Genomic DNA, 20,819 nt, shown 5'->3' with positions numbered 1-20,819 from the left:
AATGATCAGCCCAGGACAGAAGACACCTTAGTTGCCAATCCCAGGAGATGCAGGGAAGTCTTGGGACCACCGCCCCATCCTTTTTCTCTCGCCTAGAAGACTTGGGGGTAGCTCTTCCAGGCTATGGGGGAAGGGTCTGGTAGCATCTTATGGGGGATACAGGAATGGGGGAGCCCATGGGAGGGCGACACACGACCCCTCCCAAGTGGGGTGCAGTTCCCTACTGCTAAGGGAGGTGGGCCTTTAGGGGAGAAGAGTCTGAGTCCACTGGTCAACTGCCGCAGCCCAGTGGCTTGTCCGTACAGGGCGCGGGCTTAGAGGGTCAGACGCAGTGCGTGGGCACCGTGTGGTGCAGCCCATGTGCTGGGACAGGGCGCGGGCACGGGTGGGATTGCATGGTGCGGGCGCAGTGCGGGTGCCGGCGCGGGCGCGACATGTGTGCGAAGGGAGCCGCGGTGCGGGTGCAGTGCGCGTGCAGGCGCGAGCGCTAGTGCAGGTAGAAGGCGCGGGTGCGGTGTGTGTGCGGGTGCAGGCGAGTGTAGGGTGCGAGAGAGGCGCGTGCAAGGGGCGGCGGGCGGGGCGGGCGCGGCGGCGACAGCGGCGCCCGCGCCTCTGCGCGCGTAGGTGTGCGGCGCGCTCCTGGCGGGGACAGAGCGAGCAGATCTCGCGTGCGCTCGCCGCCCGGCGCAGCCCAGCCCGGCCCCCGCCCGGCGCCGCGAGCCGAGGTGTCTCCCGCGCCCGCGCCCGTGTCGCCGCCGTGCCCGCGAGCGGGAGCCGGAGTCGCCGCCGCCCGAGCGCAGCCGAGCGCACGCCGAGCCCAATCGCCACCGCCATGGCCACCACGGTGACCTGCACCCGTTTCACGGACGAGTACCAGCTATACGAGGATATTGGCAAGTAAGAGCCTCGGCGCGCGCGGGCTGTCCGCAGACCCCGGGGAGCGGGGACCCCATCGCCGTCCGCTTCGCGCGCATTGCGGCCCCGCGCGCCCCCGGCTCCTTCGAGCTGCGGGCCCAAGCGCACTGCCCCGTGCAGCCCCGACCCCCGAGCCTCGGGTTCTGGGCCCCGCTGCCCCACTGCAGCGCTTATGGCCCTGCCGGGTGCCATAGCTTGGCGGGGACCGAGACTCGGGGATATGGACTCGGCGCGGCGGGGGCGGCAGCAGGTGTCCCCCGAGCGCCGGGCAGACGTGACGCATTTGGCGGCGGGGAGGTCAGAGAGGAACGGCACGCGGGGGAGGCTGCCAGGCCTAGAGTGCCCGAAGGGTCGGTCCTAGCCCTAGGGGGTCGTCTCCGGTGTGGGCACGCTGTCCTCACCCCCACCCGAGAGGCGGGCGGCAGCGGTGGCGGACCCGCTCCGCGCCTGCTCCTCGCGTGGCCCCATCTGCTCTGGGGGAGCAGCGTGGGAGCAGCTTCTGCCTTGGGTCCCTTGGGGAATCTGGGTTCTAGAGGATTTTCCCCCAGATTCTTCTGGAAACAAGAATTTGGAGGGGGTGGACGAGGTCAGGAAGCCAGGATCAGGCCATGGGGTGGGGGTGGGGGTAAGAGAGCGAGGCAGGGAGCCAGTTGGGCCTCTGATTTCAGGGTCATCGAGGCAGACAGAGGCTGGCTTCTGGACCTTTTTTTCCTCCTGTGGTGGGAAGGCTGAGGGGAGGGACTTTAAAGGCGTATTTCTAGTAGGGCCTCGTGGGGAACAGGTGCCCTGGTGCTAAGACGCTGCCCAGCAGCACAAGCAATATGGGGGTGAAGCTATGGTTTAGAACATCCAGAGTGGGCTTTGTCCTAGGGTCTCAGATACAACGAAGCCCCTCAGGGGCCTGGGGCTTCCCTCTGTGATTTAAGGTGACCGCAGGGGCATCCTTAGGTGCTGGCTGCATAACTCCAGAACTGGATCCCACTCCCTCTCCCCTCCCCCATCCGTCTTGTGCCGTGGGGGCGCTGGCGAGATTTCCTCTTACACATCCAGCCGCAAATCCTCCCCCCCCCCCCTTTACTGAAAAAGCGTCTGAAAGCTTGTGGTGGGCGAGGGACGCTGATCATTGATAATTGTGGAGTGCCCAGCTGGAGGAGTGTGGGGGTGTGTGCATTCCCCACTTCTTCCTGCACGTGCCGAGAGGATTTGGGTCAGGTCTTGGGGGGCGGGGGTGAGGAGCCTAGTGGAGTGACAGGAGGAAGTCTATGCTGGATGGGAAGGAACAAGGCTGGGTGGACCTGGACAGCCATCCCAGCCTGCAGAGCCCAGCACCCCTGTGTCTCAGGCGTGGGGGCATTGAAGAACCTTCCAGTAGCCTGTGGGGCTGTGCTCTGTGAGGAAGAGGTGATGGGCTGCCTGGGAGTCCTGCGGTGGGGTTAAGGCAGCCTCGAGGTTATGGGGGCCAGCCCTGCAGCTCTCAGGTCCTCTGATGCCTTGAGGAAGAGCTCTTCTGAGCCAGACTCATCTCCTCCACAGCTGTGTGCTGCCAGGGCAGGTGGCAGTTGTCAAAACAGAACAGTGGGAAGCCTCTCCTTTCCTAGGGAACCTTCTTGTCACCTTCTCCTGTGTGCCCAGGAGCTTGTATCCCCACCCTGGGCCTCTTGGTATCTTCCAAGCAGTCCACCTCAGGAGACCATAACCTACAGATCACCTAGGCGGTTGGCTTCCAGAGTTGGTGGGGGCCGTCCTGTGCTGAGCAGCAGCATAAGGTGTCCAGGGGCACCCCCACTGGGGAGCAGAGGCTGGAGGGTGACATTTGCAGTAGACTAGCCACTACCAGCTCCTCCCTGGGTACAAAAGAATGAGCACTCACCCAAGCATGGGGAGGCTCCCGCAGGTGAGCCCCCAAGCCTGGTGTGGAGGGGCCACTCTAGTCAGGAGCAGTCAGCTCAGCCCAGCATATCTTTGTGGAGACTGCTAGGCCCCAGGCATGGGCAAGGAAGGATGAAGGGGATGACACCTTCAAGCTGTGGGGACTCCCCCTCCCCCACCCCACTCTCCCCTAGTAGCCATATTGACCATGTTTGCTAGTTGTTGCCGTTCCCTGCCTGCCGCCCAGTTGGTGCTGCTTCAGAGTCCCAGGTAGACACATCCAAGTTTATTTAAAGCTGTAGCCCCTGGCACCCGGTCAGGAGATGCTGAGTCCCCTGCTTGGCCGAAGGGCCGCTCCCAGGCCGGCTCCCAGACCCACAGCTGCTCTTGGTTCTCTGGTGGCAGCTATGGACTCCCCCCTCCCTCCCTAACTCTCTTGGATCCTCAGCTCTCCTTCCTCAGGCCTGGGCATCAGATGGGACGCCTGAGGGGAATGGTTCTCTGGGGCCCGGCCTATGAGGCACCTCAGCCTGTGTCTCTCTTTGCAGCTAGTTCTTGCCTCGTGGTTCATATGCTGGGCTGCAGACACAGCATGAACCCAGGGCCCCAGGAAAAAGCACAGTGCACAGTGGGGGATGCCCTCAGTCCACATGGACCAGCCTTACTGTGGTTGAAATGATTTCTTATTGGATGTGTTTGAATAACTCAGATACCCCAGGAACAATAACCATCGGTGTCCCTTCTACCCAGAATGAAAAAGTATGTCGTTTTGCCTCTCAGTCCTGTCTCAAAATTATAGCAAGTAAAGCATTACGAATAAATATTAAAGAGCCCCTTTTCTTCTGCCTCCGTCTTGCATTTGCACAGATACGAGGGTCCATCCCTATCAACACTAGGATCCTTCCCAGTTTTCTTAGAACTTGGTAAAAATCCAGAACTTGTGTTCTCAGTCAGGCTAGTCTTGCTGACATACATGGCGCTGACAGGCAGTGGCTGTGGCTGCCACACGGTCACCGTGTATGAGCACCACGTATCATCCGCTTTGCTCCTCGTGGAAATCTAGGCTGCCGCCTATTCTCCCGTCACATGACCGACGCTGTGCGCACGTTCGATAGCACACGGGTGACATTTGCTTTGGTGTTTGTCCCTGGTGATAGGGTTTACACCTGGTGACGCTTTACAGTATCCTGCGGTGCCCAATCCCACTGGCCATGAGCCCGATGCACGGGCCCTGCCTTTGGCAGGTACAAAACGATAGTGGGTAGAAAATGATCACAAGTTCTGGATTAGTGCATGTGAATTTTCCACTTTTAGAGAATTGTTGTCTTATTAAAATATAGGTGGTCTCCTGTGAGAGACTTCCATAAGTTTTGTATATAATTTGGGGTTCATGGACACTCCTACTTTGGGGGAGAGAGCATGGGAGCCTTGGCCTATAGCTTAGTTCCTATTTTTATAGCAGTGTCTATGGTTACTCTACCTCACCAAGCTTGGGCTATGGAGATCACCTTTGACCTTCAGCCCAGAGAGTTCCCACCATTCTTGACCCTGCCCCCATGGGCCTAGAACTGACCTTAGTGTGTCCTTGACTCCATCTCCCATCCCCAGTCAGCATCCAGAGCAGGCTGGGCTGTTCAGGTGCTGCCCACTCTCCAGGACTGTTGCCGTCAGCTGTTGGTGCTTCTTCTGACTGGACAGCTCTGAACTGGTGTGTGACCTGATGGGTAGTTGATAAACTTCGGACATTCAAAGCAGGCTAGTTTGGGATTCAGCCATGTCCTGGGACTGGTTGCAGGAGAAATCTTGTTCTTACTACATGTTTGCTCTCTCTCTCTCTTCTGCCCTGGAGGACCCCAGGCACTATCTGCCTCAGGGCCTTTGCCCTCCTCCCATCTTCTTGCCCTCCCCCTTCTCCACCTGTACTTTCTGCATTGTCTTGCTCTCTCTGGGACTGGGCCACTCACTCACATGAAAGCAGGAGCTGGGACCCCTGCCTGGTGGCTGTGTCCCACGGCTCAGCCACAGTGGGTTTCACATCACCTGAGGGGAAGGGGTAATTGGACCTCTGGCCTTTGCCTGGTGGCTTGCTCTCCAGAATGAGCCCTGGTCTTGATTCTCTAATATAGGGTAATTTAAAAAGAAGTCGCACATGCTGGCTTTGCTGGCAAGATGCGCATTAAGGTGACGCTAGTTTAGTTACTATTTAATGATATTTTTATACCATAACCTACTTTGCTGGGAGCTAAGAATACATCTGCATGCCTGCTGCCGGACTCTGTTCTGGTGACAGTTGCTAACACTTCAGGGGTGCCTTTTTTATTAGCATGCTGGGTCTGTGGAACAGGTCCTGTGGTCATGGCTAGTTCACCGGGGAGATGCTTGAGGGGTGCAGAGAAGCTCCATCTCTTAGTAAAGGTCCGGTTTCCGTCATGGAGTTTGCCCTGGGATCCAGTTCTGCTCGTTGAAGCTGATGAAGCCGTTCAGCCCTGGGATTTAGACGTATCACCGCTCGGATGGTGAACTCTCAGCTACCTTGTGTTTTCCTCCGATCCCAGGCTCCTGAGGACCATGCCTGTCCTCCAGCAAACGACTTGCCACACCATCTTTGTGCATTTCCAAACCCAGGGCCCTGTCCACTTCCCTCTGTGGAAATGTCATTTCCTCTTATCACCTCTCCCCGACAACCATCACTCTGACCCCATTTGAGACCAGCAAGATTCAACATTTTATTTTATTCATTAAACAAACTAGGGTAATACAGTCTTGTTAATAAAAAAAAAAGTCAAGCAATACAGAAGTCTGTGTGGTGACATGGGACCCTTTGCTTCTCCCACCCCTCCCCCCGGCCCAGGAAGCATGCCTGCCCGTCAGTGTGAGGTGTGTGTGCATGTACAGTTCTAGTCCATACACATCCACATCATGCATGTGGTTTGAAAGCAGGCAGGCTCACCATGTGTGTGGCCCTAACATCTGTTTACCTGACACTTCTTCTGCACAACAGCCCCTCATGCCAGAAAGTCAGACGCCGTGTTCATGTGTGTGCAGAAGCACACGGGGGCCAAAGTCAGGAGTCTTCCCCAGTCAATCTCCACCGTGTTTTCTGAGACAGGGTCTCTCACTGGGATTAGACTATTGGACCAGTAAGTCCCAGGGGCCCTCTTGTCCATCCGGGGGGCTAGCAAGCTGAACGCAAGCCCGTGTGCTTGTATGACAAGCCCTTTACTGACGGAGCCATCCCCTGAGCCCCTCATGTTAGAAAGCCTTTCTTATGTGTATGAATTGTGTTCATTTGGAAGAGACATGGGTGCACGTCCATAAACTGTCTTTTTTGAAAGAAACTTGGCATCAGTCTCCTGATATGTGATGGAGCACGAAAGGACCATGTATCTGAAGACAGAGCCTGGCTGCTCGTTGGGAAGATGGGGCGTAATGAAGGAGTGGCTGTGGGCTCAATGCAGCCATGGGCCCTGATGGGCAAATGCCCTCATGGAGGCTTGTCAAAGTCAAGGTCACTGGGACTAAGGGAGACGGAGTCCCAGGTCTCTCTTGAAGGAGTCAAAGAATATAGTCTTGTATTTTTTTTCTTTCTGAGACCCCACTACAAGCGGAAGGCTGGAAGATTAAGAGTTCACACTAAGCCACCCTAGAACTCAGCAAGTGGTTAATTTAGTTGGAAGGACCGAATAGTCAAGCTCAACTTCTGCCTCTACGAGAACCTCCGTCATCTTGTCCAAGCAAGATCGGTGGCCTTTCTAGACATGTTAATACACTTCTAAAACTGGCCCCACTTTTCTAGGTTCTCTGTGAAAAAAGCCTGTTTTGTCCTTCGAGCAAGCACTTGATTTGTTCTCCTCTTTTTGAGTCAGGGGCTCATGTGACCCAGACTGGTCTTGAGCTGCAGCTGGTCTGGAGCTCTTGATGTCCCTCTGCCACCTCCTCAGTGCTGGGCTTACAGGCTTGAGTCACCACACCCAGCATCGAGTACAGCTCAAGTCACTTTGTCAGTGGAGAGACAGAGTGCGTTGTGTATCGACTTTGGTTTTTCAAGTATTGTCCTATTGCATAGTATATGGAAGCATACATTCCATTCATATGAAACTCTGAATTTATTGACAATGAAATCATCTCTTCCTGGTGTTACCAGCTGTCTTCCCTTGGGATGGCCTATGTCTCCTGGGTGAGCATCACACACTGTGTCGGGGCTCAGCGACCCTGCAAGCTTTAGGATTGGTACAGTGATCCCAATCCCATAACGAACTTATGATTCTTTGTCAAGCCAGATACCCGTTTTTGTTGAATCCTAGAACAGATCAGCAAGAGCCAGGCAATGATTTAAGGTTGCGTTCTAGGGGGATCAAGGTCTATAGTTGCACATGGGGGCTGACTTGAGACCCTGAGACATTGCCCTCCTATTTTGTGAGCTGCAAGACTGAAGGAAGAGGTGGGCTCCTCTTTTTTTTTTTTTTTTTTTTTTTGGTTCTTTTTTTTTGGAGCTGGGGACCAAACCCAGGGCCTTGCGCTTCCTAGGTAAGCGCTCTACCACTGAGCTAAATCCCCAGCCCCGAGGTGGGCTCCTCTTGGGGGAGACTCCAGGCGTTATGGTACAGTAGCATGCTCACTGACGGCGCCTTTCACAGCAAGGAGCCAACATATTCAGTGGCTTAGAACCGTGCCTTGCATGTATACAGTAGGTGGTCAGCAGTGGATCAGCAATGGCTGGGCCACTCAAGCCTTATTACTGTGACTATCCAAGAACCACAACACAATTTGCCATTCCAGGCAGGTGAGGGTCCTCAGAGGTACCCAGATGACTAGGCTGAGGGGTCGGATGGTTCCCCTTGGAGGGGTACATCTGTGAGCTTCCCGCCCTCTACGGTGGCCCAGTGGTGCCCTGGATTTGCATTCTTCCACTGCTCTGCAATACAACACTTCCCGTTATTTCTTGTACGTTAAGGTATTTTGAGGCTCAGAGTCTGAAGGGTTTGATCCGGGTCATTTGCTAGGGGGATTTGGGGTGTAGAAGAAGCAAGGTAGGCTGAAGAGGATGAGCAGGACACTGTCTCTCCACCATCGACAGCGTTTAGGCTTCACTCCAGCCCACCACGTCAGACGTGATCGAGAAAGGCCAGGGGGACTGAAAACCTCCCAGGTGGCTCGGATGACCTCACCTACATCCCCTTGCTTCTTTGAAAACCTCACTAGCTGCATTTGGAATTTGCTTTTGTTTCCTGTTAATAAACAGTGATACCTTACCTAGACTTCACTGTCTAGAGCAGCGGTTCTCAACCTTCCTAATGCTGCGACCCTTTAATATGGTTCTTCATGTTGCGGTGACCCCCGGCCATAAATTTGTTTCCCCTGCTACTTCATAACTAGAGTTTTGCTACTGTTACGAATGGTAATGCAAATCTCTGACATTTCCGGTGGTCTTGGGCGATCCCTACGAAAGAGTTGTTCAACTCCCAAAGGGGTCTCCACTGGTTGAGAACCGCTGGTCTAGAGGAGAGAATATGTGGTCACAAAAGGAAGTTATAACTGCGATTTAAAATCATTTTGTAAGTAAATGAATTTTAATAAGGTATTTGCTATAAATCCTCAAATATATTTCAACATGTAATTAATGGAAGTTATTACACCTTTTACACTCCTTTTTATATCACAACTTTGAAACTTGCTGCATATTGTAAACGCATGACACATGTCAGCTTGGGCCAGCCACAGTTCAGGCTCTGGTGTTCACCTGCTGGCAGTGGCTGTCAGGGTGGAGGGGTTTTTGTCTGTTTGTTGGGTAGCAGTTACAGTCTGCTTCTTGTTTCTCCCCTCATAGATGAGTTCATTCATTGTACACATCTCATTGCACGTTCACCGTCTGCCAGGAGTCTTCTGGCCACTTGAGAAATTCTAGTGAGCGAAGCAGTCAAGGATGCCTGCCTTGGGCTAGTGGGGAGACATGGCAAAAGAGCTAAACAGAGCGCCTGCTAGGGCAACAAGTGATGGGCACCTGCTAGGACAGCAAGTGTGAGCACCTGCTAGGACAGCAAGTGATGAGCACCTGCTAGGACAGCAAGTGATGAGCATCTCTGGGAGTGCAGGAGCATCAGGTAGGAGGGAGGGCTTCATCTATAGAAAGGGTAGTAGGACCAAGAAAAAAGTAATGATAGACTCATTTAGATCTGGAAGGAGAGAGGTGACATTACTACCATCCCAACAGAAGGGATTATACAAAAATATTACGAACAGTTGTGTGCCAAAGGGTAGATAACCTAGGTGAAGTCGAGAGGTTCTTAGAAAGACACACACTACCGGCAAACAACTCAAGACAGAATCAAAAGTCAGAATGGAGATTGGATTAGTAATTCATCGTAGCCTCCACAGATGGCTTCCCAGTTTATTTCATGAAGTCAGTAATAACACTAGACTGACCACTACTAATGCAGAAGAAAACTACAGACGAGTCTCCTTTATGAATATAAAAGCAACGTCCTATACAAAATTAATAACACCAGCTTACCAGTGCATGGGCAGACTATACAGCATCACGAGTAGGATTTATCCCAGAAACAGCAAACGCTGGTTTAATGTTTAGAAAGGAATCTGTCTACTTGATAGAGTAAACAAACACTCTGAGCATCCCCGTGGATTCAGAAACACGTTTTCGGGGTTGGGGATTTAGCTCAGTGGTAGAGCGCTTGCCTAGCAAGCACAAGGCCCTGGGTTCGGTCCCCAGCTCCGAAAAAAAGAAAAAAAAGAAAAAAGAAAAAAGAAACACGTTTGCATTAGCTACTTAAATTTGTGTGCGTGTGTGTATACACATATGTGTATGGTGTGTATATGTGTGTATACACATATGTGTATGGTATGTGTGTATACACATATGTGTATGGTGTGTATATGTGTGTATTCACATATGTGTATGGTGTGTATGTGTGTGTATACACATATGTGTATGGTGTGTGTGTATGTACACAGGTGTGTATGATATGTGTGTATGTGTGTACACAGGTGTGTATGGTGTGGTGTGCATAGACTCATATAAGTGTTGGGGCCAGAGGTCACTATCCAACGCCTTCTTCAGTTGCTGTCCATCTCAGGTTTGGGGACAGGGCCTCTCTCTGACTCTAGTGTTTACCCATTTGCTAGACCGAGTGGCCAGTGAGCTCTGGGGATCCACCTGTCTCTGCGCGTCCTTCTTCACGTCAGAGCTAGGGCTATAGACACACAACCTTGTCCAGCTGTTAAGTGGGTGCTTGAGATCTGAACTCAGGTCCTGCCTGGGTGGGAGGCAGTCGTAATGAGCCTTGGGCCTCTGGTAGTGATTTTTCTCATTGCTGGGGCAGAATACTCCACAGAAGTTACGTGAAGACACAGAACCAGGGCGATTTTAGTCCATCACGTGGGGACAGGCGTGTGTGTGGGTGACACTGTGGTGTTGGGAGCACGAGGCGGTGCCCCCACATCTCCACAGAACCAGACGCACGCTAGAAGGAACCAGCTCTGGGCTTTCGCTTTCCAAGACCCACCACCAGCACCTTAGGTCAGGCAGCTGGGCGCCTCAGACAGCGCCACTAGCGAGACCAAGTCCTCAGCACATGAATCTGGGTGTAGGGGCACAATTTACAGTCAGGTCCTAGCAGCATTTTGACAAAAGCTTATACTCTTTCTTGATTTGGAAAGAAAACAAAAATATTGCAAAATGGAGTAGAAGGAAGCTTCTTTAACTTGACAGAAGGTGTTTATGAAAATCCAGTGATGTGACCATTTTTTAATTGATCACAGTGATGAAGTTCTTGCCAGGGATGTTTGGGCAAGAAAAGAAAAATAATCATATTTGGAAAAAGTAGGTAAAACTGGTTGAGATATATATATATATATATATATATACACATATATTTTTTTTCAATCTTGTACAAAAGTCTAAGAAATCCATTATAAAATGTTAGAGAAAAAACCAGCTAATTTCAGACTACTGATACAAAAACCCATTGTATTTCATCACACTAACAATGTTTAACCCCAGAATAGAGTTATGAAAACAATTCCATGAACATTGATAACTAAAGGAATAAAATATAGTGGTAGGTTTTATAAAAGAGGAGTAAGGGATATGATCATTGATGCCCAAAGCCCTGGCTGGGTTCAATGCCCAACACACACACACACACACACACACACACACACACACACACACACACACACACGAAACAAATTACAAAAGACGAGAAGTACACTGAAAACTACAAACCACGGTTGAGAGCATGTAAAGACCAAAATAAATGGACCAGCCGCTTCTGGTCATGGGTTAACCGGCTGACAACTATTCAGAGCTGTGTCGTCACCCTTCCATTCCTGAAACAAGATCCCCTTGGAGGCTCAGTGCCTCAGAGGTTGCAGTCTGTGGTCACTGGCCTGGTTGCTCACTTCTGGGCTCATGCATGGTGAGGCAGAGTGTCAGGGTGTGGGGAGCGTCAGTCGGGGTAAAGGGCTTTACCTCAGTGCAGACAGGAGGCAGGAGGTAGGCAGAGGAGGTAGAAATGCCCCCCACCCCACCACAACTACTTTCTCCAGCAAAGCCCCACCATAGCTTCTGTCATTTTAGTGGTTTAATTCATTGATGAGAAGCCACCCCCAAAGCCTGTCTGCTGCCCCCGAGCCTTCCCAGGGATCTCTGGGGGATGTTTCAGATCCAAACCACAGCAAGATGGCCAAATTGTTGTTGTTATTGTTGTTGTTGTTGTTGGTGGTGGTGGTGGTGGTGGTGTTGGTGGTGGTGGTGGTGGTGGTGGTGGTGGTGGTGGTGTTTTCAAGACAGGCTCTCACTTTGTATGGATGTCCTGGATGTCCTGGAACTCACTGTGTAGACCAGGCTGCCTTGAACTCACAGAGATCCACGTGCTTCTGCCTCCCACGTGCTGGAATCAAAGGTGTGTCTCAACTTGACTATGGTTTCAATGTACTACTGCCTGAAAGATTCTAACATCCTTCTGTTTACAGAACTTGACAAGTTTGTCCTAAAATCTGAGGGATCTAGAAGAGCCAACACAATCCTATAAAAGAAAGAGTCTTGGAGGATCCAGGATCCTAGTTTTTAAATCACACAATTAGAGCAATCAGGACGTAATTGTGTTCGCAGACCAATAGTGTATGACCAGTGAATCTGAACTGAGTGCCTGGGATAAATCTGCATCTTTACGCTCAAGGTTTTGTTTGCTTGTCTGTTTTGGTTTTGGGGGCGCCACAACTTGAACGCAGGATCTTTGAATACAAGACAAGCACTCAACCACTGAACTGCCTCCCAGCCCAACGATTGATGTTTGACCAGGATACCCAGAAAGAATAAAATGGTTCATTCAGCAATGGGACAATTGGGTCTTTGTGGTGGGACACGTCCATAAATCCCATCACTGACAAGGCTGAGACAGGAGGATTGTAACCCAGGATTCATATCACAAGTCTGTTCCAGAACAAACGAATGAATTCAAACTACCCAACTGCAGAAGAGTGAAATGAAAGGGACACTATTGATCTCGAGATGACTCGTAGATTTAAAGTGCTTACCTGGAGATAGAGTGAGTCTTTGTGGCCCCGAGTCAGGCGATGGTTGTTTAGATTGGCATTAGAATGTAAGCAACAAAAGAAAAAGCAGGTAAATTGGACTTCGTGGACATTGAAAACATCAGTGCTTCAACGGCCATGAACGAAGGAGAAGACAACTGATGGGATGGGAGAACTGATTTGAAAACCAGGTGTCTAGGAGTTCGTGTTCAGAATACTTAAGAACTCTTCCTGCCTCGCACCAAAATAAATAACCCAATTTTAAAAAGTGGCCAGAGTGGACAGGGAGATCTCGGAAGATATCTCAGTTGGTGAAATATGCTTGTCTTGCAAGAGGGCGGAACTGAGTTTTAGCCCCAGAACACACAGCTTGGCCAAGATGGGCGGTCCTCTGAAGCTCACCGCCTGGCCAGCCTAGCCTATAGTGTGTCTCCATGCCAAAGAGAATAACTAGTGTCTCGGAATAAAAAAAAGCAGGTGGCACCTGAGGGAAGGAGAAGCTCTCTCTGGCTTCCACATGCACATGCGCCCTTTACACACAAGTAGATAGAAGACCCACTCGCCAGGGTCCTGAGGAGCAGCCAGTGCTCACTGGCTCTGGTCCACATCTCCCTGGTCCTTAGCTGGAGTAAGAAGGACGGATGGGGAATGACTGTCCTGGGGCAGAGCTTGGAGTGATGAAACAGGGAACTTAGATCATGAATGGAACATACTACAAGCCATTGGGTGATACATTCTAACTGGATGAATTGTTACATGATTTATATCTCCAGAGGCCCAGGGCCTCCCTTAACCTGCAGAAAGGTAGGTGTGGAAAGGCCAGCCCCATCAAGCCAGCTTCTGCTCCGAGGCCTTCTCGGATCACTCAGTGAGAAGCACTGCTGTCCCCAGAGCATCTGGCAGGTGCTCGGTGGGTGACTGTGCCTCTAAACTTAGCCGTTCCTTGGGCATCTGCCTAATGTGAGCTCAGGCCCAAGGCACAGCAGAATCAGATTCCCACTAGGTGAGCCACTTGCAGGACCAGCTCCTCCAGGCAAAGCCAGAAACTGCAAAAGCTCTATCTGAATATGAAAGACTTGTGCCTGTCCTTTCAACGACAGGAGAGGAGGGTGGTGAGCCTGCTCTGTTCCCTCCGTGTCCAGAGCTGCCTTTCTTGAAGCTTCTACTTCTAGGGATCCACTAAGTCCCCTGACTTTCGAATGTCGCTGGTGTGGCTTCACCTCAGTGTTCTTCTCTCACGGTGTTGTCCCATTTACCACTCCACATGAGCCGCACTTGGTGTCCATGTCCCCTTTTCTTTCTTGGAGCTCGGTCCACAGAACAGCACACAGCTTCCTCTGTCTTGAGTCTCCCAGGACACATATGTGGTTGCCCTGAAAGGCAAATGGCGACCTGTGGGATGTGGACCAGAGCCAATGAGTACGGGTTACATTTCAGGACCCTGGCTGGGGTGGTGGGATGAGGGGTAGGTCCCCATGGGCTGCGTGCTCCAGGGGTCATGGAGAGTGTGATGTCATAAGGCCACCATGGGCTGGATCGACTCATGGGTCTCATTGTGTCTCCAGAGACCAATGTGGCTCAGCTTGTAGTGCTGAGAACCCTCACCCATCCTGGGCCCTCCGTTCCTTTCCCTTCCCCCCACTTTCCCTCGTCACAATAATCCCTATGGACCGAGGGAGAAGATCCTTCACCCAAAAGTCCTGCCCAGATCCATGACACTGATGCCCTTTCCCCTTCTCAATTCCTCAGTTTCATTCTCTCTTCGTCCACACTCGTCTTTGTGAGTGGCAGACACGGTGGGCCACTCTCTCGCTGGGAGGATCTCTCTCTCTCTGTGGCAGGTGCCCTCCAAGGTCTGGGGAGGGGGAAGGGGCTGTTGCTCTGGGTCCACTCCGGGGCCTAAGCACAGAGCTTATCCCAGCCCCCTTGGCTTCTACTTCACTATGTACTGCCTGGAACCCTTATAGATTCCCGCCCCACCGCCCTCAAATCTTTAGCATTTTCACCAGAGGTGAAGGTTTGATTGGTCACAGGGATCACAGGGACTCTTTTTAGACACACCCTTTAAGAGCTGGGGAAGTTAGCTCAATGGTTGAGCACATTTTTGATGTGTGAGGTCCTGCATTTCACCACACAACCAGGACAGGACAGTTCCGTCCCAAGTTCAAGCTTATTTCATATCTTAAAGAAAAAAAATGGCTGTTGATTCTCTCTGTTTTTACTTTTTATTTCCTTTTATGTGTATGTATTTTGCCTGCATGTGTGGCTGTGCACCATTTGTGTGCAGTGCCTATGGGGGGCCAGAAGAAAACATTGGATCCCCCAAGAGTGGAGTGTTAGAGAAGGTTGGGAGCCGCCATGTGGGAGCTGGGAATGAAAGCCAGGTCCTCTGGGAGGGTAGTGAGTGCTCTTGACCAGTGAGCCACATCCCCAGCGCGATTTCATTGTTTCTTAAAGCTTCCAGAGGCACAGCCACATTCACCACTGGAACGTTTTTTAACTTGTGGTAAAACTTAGCATCTAGGTGGCTCACAGATGTGGTTGAGCAGCAACGCTCCCTGCTGTGAGAGCAGTGACTGCTCACCATCCTGCCCTCGTACTAACCCCCGTCCTCCACCATCCTGGCAACCTCTCTTCTACCGTCTGCCTCTGATGTCACTCTCCTAAGGACTCCATAGGGACGGAACTAAGCAGCCTGTCATCTAACTCAGCACAGTGTCTGCGGGGTCAGTCACGTGAGAGCATGCATAGGAACCTCCTTCCTAAATCTGGTCCATTGGCTGACGGGACACGTGCTATGCATCCGTTCACTCCTCAGCGGACACCTGGGTCTCGCCCACCACGTGAATGACACAGATTTGATGTCACTGTGTAGAGGACACTTCTACGGACATGATGATATATGTCCATGTCTGCCAGGCATGTGTTATGAGTTGCTGGTCTGTTCGGCCTTGCGTCTGTGGGTTTCATTCTCCCACCTCTAAACCAGGAGTATGGTGTCCCTAAGGCCCTCTGCTTTTTTTTTTTTTTTTTTTGCATATGAGACTTGCTGAGCTTTCCTGCAGGCTGGCCCGGTGTCCTGCAAGTGACATGAGCACCAATCCGTGTGCAGTGTAGAGCCCTTAAGAATAGAACAAGATGGGTGAAGTCAGATTGACTGGAGGTGCAAGAGATCCCCAGTCCTGAGAAACTCTAAATATTAGATAACTGCAGGGTGGAGCTGTTGCAGCCTCTGAGCTGGGAAGCTTCGTGTTCTAAGTGTAGCTTCTGCTTGGTGTCCAGCGTTCTCGTGATACCCTCTCCAGACTAGGAATGTCATGTCTCCTCCTTGCCTGTCCTCCACGAGCCAATGTGGCCTTGGCTGTCACTCTACTCAAAGGTAATCTCAGACCCTCTTTTGGGGTTTGATGCAATTCTTGTCTCATCTCTGCATGGTGACATCCCCACTGTCCCTTCCCCAGGCACAGCCACCAACAGTCTTTGCCGGGAGGATGTGACTGGCTCTGGAGTGGCACCTTTGAAGGTGGTGGCCTGGCGGCTGTCGGTGGCCTTCTGTGGAAGCTACCGCTGGGCCGACTTTCCATCAACTCACGATTTGGGACAGTTTCTTCCTCGTTGGCATACTTTCATATGCTCCTGTCCCACAGATGTCTCAATGTCACGGGCTGCTACCCAAGGTGACCCCTTCCTGCTAGCGTGCTCTAAGGCCACAGAAAGGAGTCTGGAGTTGTCGAACTGGGCCAGGGGGTCATCGCGCAGTACGATGTGCTGTCGAGTCACCGTTCTTGTCGTGACTCCTGTCTGTGCTCTTACCCTGGGGTTAGATGGCTCCTCTGTATTTGGAGATGTCTCGTGGCCTTCTACATGTTGTGTGATGATGGAGCCAGGGCTCAGACATCCAGGACAGATCCGGAGGATACACCACAGCTCAGATCCTTAGAGCTGAGATTCTGGACTGTCTTAGCACAGTGGTTTTGAAGTTGCTCCTGCTAGGCCCCTGCATGGCCTTGACCCAAGAGCCCTCCTTCATCTGAGCCAAAAGAAGACTCCGCCTGGTTGTAGTAAGACCCCTCTTTCTGAGCTGGTCTGGTACCTGCCTGCCTGCTCTTTGGGACAGCCCCTGGTGTTAAGATGGCACTTTGGGGACCTTGTGGCTGTAGTGGGTGCTTGGCATGCAAAGCAGACAGGGCTCTGGGCTGAGAAACAAGCCACCCTTTGCACCCTAGTGCCCTCTGTGCCTGCGACATCTTTCTGGTCCTGCCCAGCTTGGCAGGCAACAGGAACAGACCAGCATGGGCAGATGCCTAGGGAGAGGTGCCCATTCAGTCCCTGGGTGCACAGCAGGGGGTGTTGAGCGATTGGAACAGTGCCGCATGGTCAGGACTATTGCTAGGCAGAGTGCCTTCTGGAGGCATCGTGCAGACAGTGTGGGTGTCAGTGGTCACCTGTGTTTTCTGCACAGGATTGGAACTGATCCTTGTGACACAGGCCACGTCTGGTCCCTCACAATCCTTGCTGTGGTCTCCCTTTCACCTTCATCCTCTCTTTAAAAAAATGGGGTGACCTTGTCTGGCCCCCAGGCATCCCAGCAAGGGGTGGCAACTGGAGAATCCTGAAGGTAGGCATCGGGGGACATGAGCTGTGAGGAAGCATCAGCAGCCCTGGCAGAGCAGGGGTGGTTGGCGAGGACAGGAGCTGTGTGTGTGTATGGGGACGGGGGAGTGGGGGGACTTGGGCCACAGCATGTGGCATGATGGAGATTTCAGCCCTCCTCTAAGGGCTGTCCTGGGCCTGCTGGCTCCTGCTGGTCCCTGCCATCTGTAAGGTCAGACTCAGGGAGGTACCAGCCCTGTGCCAGTTAAGTGCCAGCACCGCCTGACAGGCAGAGGCTGCTGCATATTTGGACGCTTGGGACGTAGAGAAGATGCAGTTCTGTCCTCAGAGTGCCCACCCTAAAGTTTTGAGGACAGACAAATGTTCACTGAGCCATCTTTCTCAAGCACTTTCTATGCCACTGAGACCATGGCAGGTTCACACGGTATGGGAGCTGAAGGTGCTGAAGAGGTGGCATCCCTCACATAAAGGGTACCCATGAGTCCATAAGAAAAGAGCCAGAATCCTACCTGATACATAATTGAAGGGGCAGTGTGCAAAACAAAAACAAAAAACAAACAAACAAACAAACAAACAAACAAAGGTTTGTGTTTGTAAAACTGAGAAAGGAAACCAAAGCTGGCTTCTGTCTTGTGGGTCCTTGATAGCCTGTGTGCTGACCAGCTCCCTCACCCGGCTCAGGCTCAGGTTCAGGCTCAGGCTCAGGCTCAGGCTCAGGCTCAGGCTCAGGCTCAGGCTCAGGCTCAGGCTCAGGCCTCCTGTGGTTAAGGACCCTGGTTCAGGCTCAAGCCTACAAGCACTAAGCCTGGGGGTGGGTCAGCCTTGGATGTGTTTCAAGGCCTCTTGATGTGGGCAGTTAAGGAATGTCAGAGATGTGGCTAACCCTGGGGGCCTGGCCCTAGAGCCGAAAGCCAGACAGTGTGATTCCAACACTGAGTCCTGCCCTTCTCTTCTGCTCCGACCCTTGCTCCTGGTCCCCAATTCCTCCTTCCTGCTGCTGCCACCTCCCCTGCCTGCACTCTCCTTCAGCAGAGGACGGTGCTTGTGGTAGGGAGTCACAGTCAAGATCTCCCACAAGTGCTGATTCTTGTCACACTCTGTCCCCAGGACCCTGAAGTACCTTCTCCTAATGTTCCTAGTGTGGGTCCTTGTCACTCAAGTGCAGATGTTTCCCCTGCGTGGCCAGTGCACCAGTGCGGTTCAGTGACTGGCACGTCTCTGCATTTGGGATTTTGAAATCCTTCTCTGTCTTGGCATCAAAGAAATACACTTTTGTGTCTTTATAATTTCACATGGAGGCAGGTTTTTATTATGTAGCCCAGGCTGGCCTCAAACTCAGAATCTTCCTAGCTTCTCCCAAGGGTCACTTCTAGCCCAGGAAAGAACATGGAAAGGTTTTTGTTGGTAGTGTTGGTGTTGGTGTTGGTGTTGGTGATGTTTTGTTTTGTTTTATTAAATAAGCCCATTTAGAGTAGTTTTATGCTTACAAGAACAGAAAGCACGGGGCTTCCATCTGTCCCTTCCCCACCCTGTATTACTAACTTTTCTCACGGCGGTGACCACACACTGACAAGAAACTTAAAGAATGAAGGGTTTATTTTGGTTCCCAGTTTAAGGAGAAAGCCTACTGTGCAAGGAAGGCAGGACAGCAGGAGCGGAGGCAGCCGGTCACCTCCCATCCCATCCACAGTCGGGAAACAGAGCAGAACACCCCAAGTCCCACGCCCTGAAGTCTCACTGCCACCACCTGGGGACCAAGTAGTGCGACACTGAGGCCTAGGAGGGTATCCCACAGTCTGACCACAACACCTACCCACCCTGAATCCTTCTAATGTTTTAAAAAGACTCCTCTGTTTTCATTTTATGTGTGTGCATGCTTTGTCTGTATGAATGTAAGCGCCACGTGTGTCAGTGCCTGAGGAAGCCAGAAGAGGACATCGTACCAACTGGAAGTGGAGTTAGAGGAAGGTGAGCTCCTGGATGTGGGAGCTAGGAACCAAATTCTAGTCCCATGTAAGATCAGGATGTGCACATGATGGAGAGATGATGGCTCAGGGGTTAAGAGCACTGACTGCTCTTCCAGAGGTCCTGAGTTCAAACCCCAGCAACCACATGGTGGCTCACGACCATCTGAAATGGGATCCGATGCCCTATTCTGGTGTGTCTGAGGACAGCGACAGTGTACTCACATACATGAAATAAATAAATCTTAAAAGAAAAAGGAACAGGATGTGCTTAGCTGCTGAGACACCTCTTCCGCCCCACTATGTCATTTTTAACATTAGAGGTCACCTAATAACATGTATTCACCTTCACCACACCATGTAGTGTCACTACCCTAACTGTCTTCTGGGCTCTCCCTTGACACCACCCCTGAAAAAACCTTGGCAACCTTTTTTACCATCCCAGTATCATTTTCTAGAAGTTGGGGCCGGAGAACCATCTCAGGAACCATGCAGAGCATGGCCTTTCAAATGGAGTTCTTTCTCTTGGAGCCACATCAGGCTCCCCGGTGTCTTCCCATGACCTGATGCTCATTTGCCTTTAGCTAACATCCCACTGTCTGCACAAACCACCATTTATGTACATGTCCCTATGGAAGTGCATGAGCCACCATTTATGTATATGGAAGGATGTCTTGGTGGCTTGTAAACTTTGGCAGTTTGCTCCGAGCTGCTTCCAGTGTCTGTGTTCAGGATCTATCGCTCTGTGACTATCAGAGTGCATCCTAGGGAGTGTAATGGCTGGATCTGGTGGCATAGCAATTTGAATTTTGTAGGAAACCACCAAACTGTCTTCCTCAGTGGCAGGGCCGTCCCCACTATCAGTGAGCATTCCTGTAGCCTCTCCTGCACCAGATGTCAGGGTTCTGGATCTCAGCCATCTTCGGAGGTGCGTGGTGTATGTCTTTGCTGTTTTAATTTACAGTTCAGGATGAAGGACGTTTGGTGTCCTTCCATACACCGTTTTCCCACCTGTAAAGCCTTCCCTTAGGTGGCTATTTGGATCATATGCTTACTTTTCCACTTTGCGTTGTTTGCTTTTAAAGTTTCTTTGCATATTTTGGAAGCCAGTCCTTCACCAAATAATGTGTTTTGCAAACACTGTTTTCTGCTCAGTAGCAATTTGCATTTTTGATCTTTAAACAGTGTCCCTCCCAGTGCTTCAAGCCCACCTTCCCATTCTTAGTGCTGTGACTAAAGTCGATTTCAAAGTCCCGTCACCTAGACTTTCTTTTCTGTTTCTCCTTAGGGTTCTGTGTACTATCTTGGCGCTTGTAGTCCATTTCATGTTAATTTTCGTAAAGGACTTAAGATCTTGCCAGGTGTGGGGCCCAGGGGAGCACAGGCCTTTAATCCCTGGCACTTGGGAGACAGACAGGAGGAAGTCTATAAGTTCAAGGCCAGCCTGGTCTTCATAGCAAGTTCCAGGCTAGCCAGAGCTACTGTCTGAAAATAAAGAAGACGCAAGCTCTATGTCTAGATTCTGTTTTCCAGCTGGATGTCCACTTGTTCCAAGGCCATTGTTGGCAAGACCCTCCTTTCTCTGTGTGCTCTCCAGCGTCCTGGGACTGTGTTCTTTTCTTCCAGGCTTGTGTTGGCCACTCCGCATCTTTTTCTTCCCCACATCAGCTCTAGAGTAAGTTTGTCTGGATCCATACCTAGCTTCTCTTATCCTTCATCTGTCCACGTAGCTGGGAAGGGTTTCCATTACAGAGTCGGTCTGCATCATCCGTGATGCTTTAACGCCCCTCAGTTCGTCTTCCATTTTTTTTTAAATCCAGATTTCGCCCTTTCCCCTAGGAGGTCTTACTTATATTTTGCCAGAAACACACCCACTTATTTTACTTTTTGTGGTGCTGACGTAGA

General features: G+C 51.5%; 1 protein-coding gene across 16 annotated transcripts in view; it reads left to right on the top strand.

The window, feature by feature from the left end:
* The first annotated feature begins 573 nt into the window (after positions 1–573).
* Positions 574–20,819, top strand: part of Camk2b (calcium/calmodulin-dependent protein kinase II beta) — an 88,956-nt gene continuing 68,710 nt past the window's right edge. For 3 of the 16 annotated variants that reach the window (NM_001042356.1, NM_001042354.1, NM_021739.2), the window contains exon 1: positions 751–897. In NM_001042356.1, the coding sequence (NP_001035815.1) occupies positions 833–897 (65 nt within the window). In that variant the 5' untranslated portion in view covers positions 751–832. Of the gene's footprint in view, positions 898–20,819 lie in introns of all 16 variants that reach the window. The other 13 variants (XM_063272855.1, XM_006251171.5, XM_039091616.2 and 10 more) reach the window with 11 other exon arrangements.

This window comes from Rattus norvegicus, chromosome 14 (genome assembly GCF_036323735.1).
Source record: "Rattus norvegicus strain BN/NHsdMcwi chromosome 14, GRCr8, whole genome shotgun sequence".
Classification (NCBI taxonomy): domain Eukaryota; kingdom Metazoa; phylum Chordata; class Mammalia; order Rodentia; family Muridae; genus Rattus; species Rattus norvegicus.
Note: the sequence above shows the minus strand (reverse complement) of the source record. Positions and strands in the feature narration are given on the sequence as shown.